The sequence below is a fragment of the Morone saxatilis genome, unplaced genomic scaffold (genome assembly GCF_004916995.1).
Source record: "Morone saxatilis isolate NCDOM2014 unplaced genomic scaffold, NCSU_SB_2.0 Contig21, whole genome shotgun sequence".
NCBI classification, from domain to species: domain Eukaryota; kingdom Metazoa; phylum Chordata; class Actinopteri; family Moronidae; genus Morone; species Morone saxatilis.
In genome coordinates, this window is record NW_023339774.1 from 22,626,011 (window position 1) to 22,637,451 (window position 11,441).

General features: G+C 43.5%; 3 protein-coding genes across 3 annotated transcripts; 1 reads left to right on the forward strand and 2 right to left on the reverse strand.

Annotated features, from left to right (window-relative positions):
- Nucleotides 1-1,909: 1,909 nt before the first annotated feature.
- On the reverse strand, nt 1,910-8,607 carry LOC118332465 (helicase POLQ-like). The gene is made up of 10 exons (XM_035667765.1): nt 7,927-8,607; nt 7,602-7,809; nt 6,421-7,054; nt 5,816-5,994; nt 4,932-5,132; nt 4,787-4,859; nt 4,614-4,711; nt 3,984-4,082; nt 3,179-3,324; nt 1,910-3,095 (listed from the first exon to the last, which is right to left on the reverse strand). Exons 2-10 carry the CDS (start codon nt 7,776-7,778, stop codon nt 2,852-2,854), a joined length of 1,851 nt encoding a protein of 616 aa, XP_035523658.1. The 5' UTR covers nt 7,779-7,809; nt 7,927-8,607; the 3' UTR covers nt 1,910-2,851.
- Nucleotides 8,608-8,757: 150 nt separating this feature from the next.
- On the forward strand, nt 8,758-10,434 carry mrps18c (mitochondrial ribosomal protein S18C). The gene is made up of 6 exons (XM_035667770.1): nt 8,758-8,902; nt 9,064-9,104; nt 9,433-9,516; nt 9,973-10,030; nt 10,113-10,172; nt 10,286-10,434. The coding sequence occupies exons 1-6, from the start codon at nt 8,842-8,844 to the stop codon at nt 10,360-10,362; spliced, it is 381 nt and encodes a 126-aa protein (XP_035523663.1). The 5' UTR covers nt 8,758-8,841; the 3' UTR covers nt 10,363-10,434.
- A 378-nt stretch (nt 10,435-10,812) lies between these two features.
- Nucleotides 10,813-11,235, reverse strand: abraxas1 (abraxas 1, BRCA1 A complex subunit; the record flags this gene model as incomplete). Its single annotated transcript, XM_035667767.1, is given in 1 exon segment — nt 10,813-11,235. A coding segment is annotated over 1 exon segment (301 nt), but the record flags the coding sequence as incomplete, so codon positions are not given.
- Between the last annotated feature and the right edge of the window lie 206 nt (nt 11,236-11,441).

Consider the following 11,441-nt stretch of genomic DNA (forward strand, 5'->3'; position numbering starts at 1 on the left):
TGTTCTCAGTCCTTCTGCTTATTGTTTCCGACAAGGAATAAACTGAGTCTGAGTCTCGTATTTATATGCCAGATAGCATTTCATGAGGTCGTTTCATTGACCATTTATGGTTAAAAAGGGGCGTGTACAAGGGCGGAACGTGGAAGCTGATTCAGCTGTGCACATTTGTAGGCCTCTGTGATTTATAAAAGCAAAGATTGCTTACAGGTGGCGACACAGGTGTATAATCTGAAATATTTGGCGCACGCAAAACTTGGTGGCATACCCGGACATCTTTAGTAACCGACTCCCACGCACAGTTTTATAAATGAACCCCAGCATCTGTTTGGTGAAATAACCCTTAATTCAACCGATGTAGTGAGAAAATACTTGTGAAAAGGACAACGTAACGCTAATGTTAATCCTTGGGGACAAATCCCCCGTTGATCTTGAGCAGAATGTCCACAGACCTCATCCTCTGATCTCCCGGTAGATGTTCTGGCTAAGGGGAGGTAAATATCTAACTCGTTGGGGACGAGCTCTTACCTTTTCCACCGTCCTGTCACTGCAGTTTTTCTGGCAATGAAACTCCCGGGCACTCCGACGGCTGCAGACATCTTCTGCTCAGCAGCTGACAGCAGCGTGAACTGCAAACAACAAAACCAACAGTTCACAGCGACGTAAAACGTCCCCAGCGACGTACAAGCGTCCCAACGCGACTGTACAACGTCCCACAGGCGACTACGCGTCCCACAAGCGACTGTACAGCGTCCCACAGCGGACTGTACCGTCTGAAGTACGTCACGCAAGTCTGGCTTGCAGGCGAGATCATGTCGTAACGGCCGTGACCAGGTAGACAGGGGCAGGCAGCTGTTGAGCAGCAGACCCTCCCAGACCTTTGAAGAGGTCCTGACAGGATGCCGCTGAGGTCAGATCCCTGACCTGAGGAGGACCAAACCAGCCAACAGCAGCCTGTGAGGCCACAACAAACAACAACAACAACAACAACCTCTAACTAACTGATTATTTTATTGATCTGTCTATTTCTGATGAACATTGCAGCTGTGACATTAACCTTTATACTAGCTTTCCCAGCGCGGTGACCTGCCAGAGTCTGACGTTGAGTCTTCCTGTCACAGTGATAAGATCTTTGCTCCTCAGGAGGTACGACGCTCTGTTGAACCGCTCACCGGCAGAATCTTGTCCACACACAGCCTGCTCTGTGGACGACAGCAGCGCCCACACAGGAATCCCTCCAGCTTGGTCCGGCCCCGACGTGGGATCATGTGAGAAACAAGCAGGCCCATGATGGTTGTTCCCAGGGTGGCGTGCTCAAGGTGACACGAGAATAAAACAGAGGGTTTACATTCAGTCCCCAAGAGGGAACAGATGAGACTCAGGAGGCCCTTTCCATCAGGACACAAGGTCTGTAAACAGTTCTCCACCGGCCGAACACACCATGTGTTTAGCCTGAAACAAACAAAACAGGAAGAGTTTCATCCCAATGTTATATATTATAATTATATAAAAAAAAAAAAAAAATATACATGTTTCCTTCTTGTTCTTCAGTCACCATGATTCTGCTTTTTCTGGAGATGAGGGAATGCTCCTCTCCCCTCAAACCGGTGTCGAGTGCCGGCACCGCCGGCGCGTTCCAACCATCTGTTGTACGGCTCCTCTTAGGAAGTCTTGGCCACGAACGGCAGAGCGACAGAATCCAACTCCTGTAGGACATCAGAGAGGCATCACGACGTACGCTGATCAGCATTAGACGGGTTGAAAGGAAACTTAAAGCAACATTATCCCCTCCCAATTAGGCATTATAGGAAACTGTCAAACCCAGGGTGTTGGTTTTGTTATGTTTCAGCCCATTTAACTACAAATCAAGAATGCTTTATTTATACAGTATATATATATATATATACACACACACACACATATACACATATATACAGAGATATATTGACACTGATGATTTTTATAAAGTCATATAATTCAGTTTACAGCCCAAAAACTCTTGAAGCAACATATATTAAAACTGTCAATATGTTTATATGGTAAAAAGCAGTTGCCATTTAGGGGATGTCATCAGCTGAGACTTCGGTACAGCATACAACTGATCTAATCTGCCGTTAATGCCACAGGAAGAAGAAGAACGGCGACCAGCACTGAACATGTTGACGGCTCCGCCTCAAACGGGTGGAAAGAAAAAACTTTTTCACATCTGAACTCTGAACAACTTGAAAGGCGTTTTCTCACGTTGGTTTTGGCGCCTGCAGAGCGGCAGCAGGAGTAACGAGGACTGTTGGTATCAATACAAACACCCAACTGTGGCAGAGAGACGGCTACGTGCTACTGCTGCTGTCTGTATCATTCAAATGTTTTTAATAAAGGACTGTATGGAGTGTTGGGATGGTGACCAGATAAGTTCATTTAACTTAAAAAAATGTGTAAGTTAATAAAACATCTTTGATTAAACAGCTTTTGTAATTTTTATTTGTCCTGTAAAAACAAAAGTAAAAAGTTCTTAATCAGGAATGTTTCTCTAACTTAAACTAAGTTAGGGTTAGCTTCTTTTCTGACAGATTCGGTGTTTTCTTGTCTCTGACGTTTGTTCTATTAAATCTACTTTACATTTTCTGTTTTCTCAGAAGAACCAAATGCTGACATACAGACCTACTGTGACGCCCCTCATGGAGCTTTGATGACCCCTAGTGGAGGAACCGTTGTTCTGGTGAACCTGCCCGGTACTGCAGCACTGGTTGGGAGCCACTCAGTGCCTCAGTGACTGACTGTAACAGCTGTTGGTGGTTCTGATCTGAGCTTCCGGCTGTGTGAGCCTGTTCCATACAACCTGCAGTGTATCTGTGGCTCACCTGCGGGCAGGTAGGTTGATCCCAGCAGCCAGGGTGGAGGTGCAGGTGAGGAGGCAGAGGACCCCGCTGGAGTACGCCTCCTCCACCAGCTTCCTCTCCTCGGAGGTCAGCCCGCTGTGGTGGTAGGCCAAACCGTACGGCACCGTCCTCCGGAGCACCGGGCACACCGAGCCGTTCCCGCTGTCCCGCAGCTCGCGGAGGAGGACGGCCTTCTCCGCCTCCCGGTGCCGCAGGAAGTCCCTGAAGGAGGAAACACAGAGTGAGTGGAGGTTGGCGGCGGCGGCGACGGCGGCGGAGGGAGCACGGTCGGACAGGTGACGTACTCTTTGAGGTATTTACAGATCATCCCTGCGACGTTCTCACAGTTCTTCTTGGTGGGACAGAAGACCAGACAGGACTGAGCTGGGATCACTTCAGTCACCAGAGCGATGAGGTGATCCGGGTCCAACTTCTGCATCCCGCTCGAGTACTGAGGTCAGAGGTCACAGAGGTCACAGGTCTGTTACATCATTATATATCAGACTGCTGTTCATTATGTAAATAAATGGCTTTCAAATATGGAAATGTTGTTTCTGTTACAGACTGATGCTAACCTGCATGTGCTGGACAATTAGCATCATTATCATTAATAATCAGCTATACAGACAATATCTCAGCAATACAGGAGCTTCTGGGGTTATTGAGGATGAGAATCCATTTCTGTTTAAACCAGAGTCCATATTTAATCTCCCAGTGGCTGATTGTGATTCATTTTGAGGTTATTAATAAGATTAATATAAAGCAGCAAAGACACCGGTCAAAAAGACAAAACAAAAAGAAAACACAGCGGTCCAATGTGTATCATTGAGGCATTATACTGTAAACTGATGTATACGGGAATAAAATCATTGTTTATATTGGTAATAATAAGAATTGTAGATAATAATTTATAGAACAGTATATTTTATCTTTTTAGTCTGGCCTGTATTCTTTGGTTTATCCTTTTCTAATTCTGTCTCCAGTGTTTCCTCTGCGTTTGAATTTAGGGTTTTATTGTTCACAAAGACACTTATAAATAAAGTCTGACTGATTGATTGATTGATTGATTGATTGATTATGTTTACGTCTCCCTCTGGATGTTGTTCTTACTTTAAAGTTGAGAAGACGTGAGAATCTGAAACAGTCCTCTTCCTTCGGGTCCACTTCGTAGATCGTGTCCTTCAGTTTCACAAACTCCTTCAGCTGAACCTGAACAGAGAAAAGTTTCACTACAAGTTTCATCTCTCAGCGAGTAAACAGCTGCAGTTAGTTTTCTATGAATGAAATGTTTAGATATAGACTGTGGATACACTTACGAGAAGTGACGTAATTTCAAAAAGTTTATTTGTACTGTGAAAAAAAAACCCGACTTAATCGAGAATATGTTTTAATTTACAAAATTGAGTTTTTGTAACTTAAAATGTTCAATGTAAATAGTTTAACAAATATTTATTTTTAAGTTAAAATATTTAATCACATTACATTATATTGTTAAATATGGCAAGTTCCTAAAAGTAACAGAAAAACTCATCTCTGATCAATAATCTGCTCAACATTCATCCAAATCTCTGGTTTTACACAAACTTCCTGCAGTTATTGAGTTCACTGTTTGTGTTCATTGTTCAGTTGATCAGCTGTTCTGTGTTGGTTGAATTCAGTCAGTTTACTCAGTGACAGACGAGCTCCCTTAAGGAAACCGGCTGGGAACCACTGGCTCTATTTAACAGTTAATACTCTTACAGGTCTGAAGTCGTTGGTGTAATTTTCCGCCCTCAGAAACGTCTGCAGGTCTCTGATGTTTCCCAGCGTGGCGCTCATTCCAATAATCTGAGTGGATTCTGGAAACAGAGTGAAAGGATGCATTAATAAGGTTTTAAAGGTTCAACAGGCTGACTGATTGAAGTGAAACTTACTGCTTGTGTAAAGAACTTTGGCCAGAGTCATTTCAATAACTGCCCCTCTGCTGCCGTCACCCAGCATGTGAAGCTGCACACAGAAGAACAAACGTTGAGCCTCCGACCTTTACTTTCATACTTAAAACCTTTATTCAGACTGTACCTCGTCCACCACCACCAGCCCGAGGTTGTCCACCCTGCCGCTCTCTATCAGAGAGTTGACCAGGCTGTGGGCTTTCTCTATCGTGGCGATGTACAGCGACGCCGTGTTTCTTCTCTTCACTGGAGGGAACCTGCCCTTGCTGCCGGCGTACTCCTCCACCATGAAGTCCAGCTCCAGGCCGAAGCTCGCCAACCCACGAACCTGCACAACAACACAGCTGAGAAGGTTGGGAAAGGAGTTCCACAAGGCTCTATTCTGGGTCCTTTAAAGCAGCGGTTCCCAAGCTGCTTCCTTAAGGGACCTCTTTTATATCACAGAATAAACTGATGAGCGCTGAGTAAGTGACATGTTTTATATTCTATTGATCAATAACAGCAGAGAACAGCTGATCAACTGAACAATAAACACAAAAAGTGAGTTCAATGACTACAGGAAGTGTAAAACCAGACATTTGGATGAATTTTGAGCAGATTATTTCCTGTTTAGGGAACTCTTTAAACAATTCTGTCTGTATTATGTATTTAATTTTTTATTTTTAACAATCACACAAACTTAACAGACAGATTCAGTGTTTTCTTCTCCCCGAAAGTTTAGATAATAATCTAAACTTGAAAAATAAAATGTTTTCTTACATCCCTTAAAATCAAATTAAGCTTTGGCGACCCCTTGTGGGGGTCCTGACCCCCAGGTTGGGCCACACTGCTCTAAACATAAATAATATCTCATCTGCCACATTGTAAAGTTTATTTCTATGCAGATGACATCACTTTATATTCGTCTTCTCATGTGGAGTCTGAAAAACAGATCTTAATGAGTTTGTGTGCCAACTGTTCAAATATTGATTTTATTGTTTATTTTTTATGGTCTTTCTTTGGTCACCGTACCTTCTCCTGCACCAGCGATATGTACGGTAAGATGAACAAACAGTCCTTCTTCCTGCACAGCAGCTCTCTGAGGATGAGGATCTCTGCAACCAGAGTTTTCCCTCCGCTGGTGGGAAGAGAGTAGATCAGGTTCTTCCTCTGCTGAACGCAGTCCAAGTTCAGACACGTCTCCTGCCAGTCTGAAGAAATAAAGTAAACTGTTGTTCTCTGTTTGAAGGTACATTAACTTAAAGAAACAGTTTGGTAACTTGGGAATTACTCTTTTGAATAAATGATTAGTAGGAAAATATAAAAATATCAGGAAACAGTGAAACATTTTCACACGAAAGGATCCGACCAACAGTCCAAAACTCAACGAGACTCAACTAAACATCAGATCCTCACATTATAAAAGCTACAACCTTATATCTTTATTTTACCTGAGTTTAATGAGCTAATTACACAAACATCTCTGTATATTAGTACTTGGACCAAAAAGTATTTGGGTGGAATGAACCTTTAAACCTACAATAGATAGCAGTATTTGAGTAGGTGGCGCTGTAGTGAAAAGGGGATCCTAGTTGCTTTTAACGATTAAGAAATTATGAATTATTTTGCTGCGTCACCATATAAAGTCTTGATTCCTCTCAGTTTGTACATCAGGTCTTTCACTTTGGTTGGGAGTCCGAAGAACGGCCCGAGGTCGGTGGTCTCTGCGGATACGGTTTCCATGGCCTGCATGGCGACGCTGATCTCCTCTGAAACCACTGCTTCCTTCAACACGACAGTCCGTGAAACGCTGGAGGGAGACGCTGCGTTACTGACCATCGTCCTCTTCAGCTGCTCCGTCACGCTCCTCCTCGCCCTCGCCGGCCTCTTGCTTTTATCCTCCGCGTTTCCCGCCACAAACGTCCCACCAGCGTCTCTCAAAGGCGTGGAGGTTTTATCTCCGTCCTGCAGTCGGCTCCTCTTCGCGTTCTCCACCTGTTCCTGAAACTGTTGCTGGCTGGGCGGTAATTCCTCCAGGGGTTCGTCCCCGAGGGCGTCCAAGATGGAGTCGGTGAGGAAGTCTTCGCAGGACTGTTTCCAGACGGCGTCTTCGGGAGGACGCAGAGAGGTGAAGTCCGGCCGATCAGCGGCTGAAGGCCGGACGTCGCGCTGCCGTTCGGTTTGTTCTGCATCGTCCAGCTTTGCCAAGAAAGAGCTGTCCTCCAGGATGCTGTCATAGTCTCCGAACAAATCCTCACTGTCGCTGCAGAACTGACGACAAAACACAGTCAGTGTACAAATAATGCAAGTTCAGACCTTTCAGACCTTTCAGACCTTTCAGACCACGGTGGAGGCAGATTAAAGGACCAGTGTTTACAGTTAACATCCCTGAGTGTATTTATGAACCACAGCAACGAGACATTTGATCATTAACAGTCATTAATGTGGAAGAACGAGAAGTTCCATCACAGCAGTTTCACTTTGAATCTAATAAACCAGTTTGAAGTTCATCCGACCAACAGTTGAGTTTCAAACTACATACGCAGTGAGCTTTACGTAATGTGGTGATCTGAGTGAGGAGCTGAAATACATTTTAATCACGTTCCAGGTTTTTCCATTATTGGAAAACTAGTCTTTAAATTTCCAGGTTTTGAGTGGAAACCCTGCAAAGCACCAACATTGGCTCTTTGTGGCCACCGTAGTTTCTCCTACACGCTTGTAAGGCTGAATGGTATTCAGTTGTGTGATGTGCATCCTCCACACTCGTCCTTTAATGTGATCAGACAGAGAAACAGGCTGTAAACATTCTCATTCAAACCTCAGCAGCTGGAATATCAGCCATGATGCTGAACCTCCAGTTGATGGGACATCCTCCTCCTCCTCCTCCTCCTCCTCCTCTCTTCCTCACAGGTGTCAGGTGACTCTTCAGGCTGACCCTTGACCTCTTCCTCGAGGAAACTCTCTTCACTTTGAAGTCTCGGCTCCCAGCATGCATTGCAGCCAGCTGTCACACCAACCGCCTGATGCTAACATGTTAAACAGGGTCAGCTAGCAAACACAAAGAACTACAGAAACACAAAGAACTACAGAATCAGCTGCTACACACCAGTTACCCTTTAAACCAGTGAGCCTGATAAACCTACCTATTTAAACTGTTAAACTAGCTCACTGCTGTAGTTTGACTCCCTAATTAATCTCCACAAACTCTACAAATTAATCACAAATGCCTGTAAAAATGTATAAAAGTATGTCGATGAAATAAGTTAATAATTTAAAGCTGCTCTGTTGCTAATCACTGATTTAAGATCGCGAGGAGGATTCAACGTCTCAGAGAGCCAACATTTAAAAACCGTCAACAGCAACGTCAGAGCAAGAGATAAATCCGCATTCACTTCCGTCTTCGCTTTACCGGTTAACAAGCTGGCAGAGCTAACGTAAACTGTTTAATTCCAAGATTGTTTCCTTATACTAGTAGTTATACTTAGTTCAGCCACCGTAAACTTTATATAAGTTATTTATTAATAATTACCACTATAACGATTTGCTTAATCGGCGCCATTGTCTACCACTTTATATGTTATCGTCCTTGTAGCGCGGTATAAAAGTGCGTAGCGTGTTACGGTGGGTTAAAAACGGTGACAGTTCATAGAGATGCCTTTAAAATAAATGTCACAAACGTTACTTAATGAGACGTTTTAAATATAATTAGTATCACTACTTTGCTAAAATAAGTAGCAAGATGTGCTAACGCTTCGCTTTCAGTTATTTCGGTGTTCTCTATCTTGTGTTCGTTGTATCTTTGAAGAGGGTAACGTTTCTTCTCTTCCGGAAACGTTAGATTTAAACCGTTAAATTACATTCACAACAAAAACAACAAAAACAACTCACATCACATATTTATTTATTATTTACAAATAAAGTTACATTTCACGTGTAATTGTCGGTTACCCCCCAATGTACGAATAGTAACTGTAGAAGAGGTAGGAACTAATAGTTATAAAACTCGGTGAAGCGCCGGAGTTGTTGGTGGACAACTTCCGGTCCTGTGTCAGGTCAAAATGTTGTCTTTGAGAGGATTTCAGAGGTTAAAACTCGTTTTATCGCCGCGAGGAAACACAAGTAAGGCTGCTTCAGTGTCTGTGTGAATGTTTAATAACGTTTATTAAAGAGAAATAAACCGCAGCGACTCGTTTTACGTTGAAAAGTTTGATTCGGTGATTTCCGGTTGCTAATGCTAACGTTAGCCTGCGAGCTAACGAGCTGTTTTTCTTCTTCTGCAGGTTTCAGAAGTTTAACAGAAACAAACAACCACAGAGCTGAGGTAGGTTCCGGTTCCGGTTCCGGTGCCGGTTCTGTTATTGATTATTATTTAATATATAATATTTATTTTGTCTCCAGATATACAAGCAACATCTATTAAGAACAAAATATAAATATAATTATATAAAAGATGAAATGTACCGATAAAACAACACGAAGAAAAGTATAATAATAATAATAAAACTCTAAAACAACGTGGTCAGGACTTCAGAGTTACAGTGAAGAAACAAGAACGAACAAAAGAGAATAAAAGTTAAGAAAGTTAAGACGGCTCCTGTGTGTTTATTGATGACTGCAGTAATGTGTGAGCGATGTGATTTCCTCTGCAGCTGGTAGAGATGGACAACCCGTTCAGAGAGCCGCAGAAAGGCTGCATCCTCTGCAGCGTCCCAGTGGACTACAAGAACATCCAGGTGAGCCCGTCGGGCCCCCGTAGATCTCAGACTGTGTCAGTGATTTATAGTGACGACGAGTCAGGAGCTGCAACTAACAGTTACTGTTATTGATTAGTGTCTTTCCTGGATTAATCCATTAGTTTGGATCCAGAAATGGTGAAATATGTTCGATGTTTCCCGAGCTGACGTCCTCTGGTGACACCACAGAAATATATTCAGTTTACAGTCGTAGAGGAATAAATCAACTGAAATCAGACGATTTGGACATTTTCTTCTTTAAAAACGACTCAAAACTATAAATTAATAATCACAATAGTTGACGGTCGATCAATGGACTAATCGTTGCAACAATAAATGATAAATAGCTGAAGTTGTAATAAATGTTTGGGCTCCATTATTAGACGTGTTTCAGTCAGAACATCACAGCGATGTGAACCTGTTGTGTAATCGTGTGTTGACTCTTCTTCCTCACAGCTGCTGACACAGTTCATCTCGCCGCACACGGGCAGGATTTATGGCCGACATATCACAGGTGAGCCGCCGATCGCTCCTCTTCCTGTTGGCAGCGTCGGTTTGATTTTAAGGATTGAATAAAGATTGTGTTTGTTTTTCAGGCCTGTGTGGAAGAAAACAAAAAGAAGTGTCCAGAGCGATAAAGAAAGCTCAGTCAATTGGTACGTGTCCATTAACCTGTAATACCTGCAGACACAGAAACTCATTAACCTGTTGGTTTTCTGTTTCTGCTAGAAATGAAAGAATATTAAAGACTGAACTGTTTGTCCTCCAGGTTTCATGTCGGTGACCCACAAACATCCACAGCTCATGAAGGACCCAAACATCTGTGCCATCAACCATCCGCATTAGTGTGTGTTTATTGAAGAGTCTCCTCCAGTTTCTGTTTCACAACTTATACAAAGAATAAACGTTTCAACTCTGCTCTGTTTCCTTCACTCTTTGGCTGAGCTGTATTCAGTTAGTTGCACACTGGTCCTTTAAATGTGTTTTGGGGAATATTCCATATTGATCGATTTTCCTTCTCTAAAATAAATCTAAATTATATTAATTACGGTCTGAAAGGTTCTCTGATTGAACCCGCTGACGGTGTCACAGATGGATGTGGGTTTATAATCGGGAATCTGTGGTTGCTGAGGCGACGGTCAGGTGACTGAACACCTCATCAGCTGTTAGTCCAAACACAGGAAGTTAGTGCAGCGACGGATCAGCTGAGGAAACCACAGAGGAAAATCTTCTCATGTTAAAGTTTAAAAAGTGCAGTAAAATAACATTTCTATTAAGTAAAATAACGACTGCGACTTTACCAAAAAGATCCTCTTTATCAGAACACAGGAACACTTTTAAACATGTCTCAAAATATATCCAATAGCTCTACATGCTCCCGGGTCAGAGCTGGGACATTAAAACCCGATGAGTGTGAATCAGGAGCTGCTCTTCCTGCGTTTGCTCTCCCTCACCGGCTGCGTTTCCTTCAGCCTCTTCCGAGAGTTCGTCCTGCCGGGATGCAGCAGGGAGAGCGTTTCCTGACTGTCTGTGGCGTCTGAGTGGACCGCCGTCGCCATGGAGACGTCCTCCTCGGCGCCCCGGTGGACGTCGGGAATCGGAAAACCCTCGAGTGTTAAAGTCTGAGTGTGGAAGAGAGGAGAGCAGGCGAACAGAGCTCTGACGGCCTCGTGGAGACGCAGGTTGTTCCTCTGCTCCGGTGGAGCTCCGTCAGAGGCTGCGGACAGAAACAGCGTTCATTAAACTGCAGCTGACAGCGCCACCAGTGGCCGCTCAGTGAACTGCAGTCAGCATCAGCCAACAGTGAAACACTGAACGCTGTAAAATAACAATCACATTTAGAATAACGTTACTATCTGCAATGTTCCTATATTTTATTTGGACCATTGACTCCATACTAATAACTAGACAACACCACGAAGCAA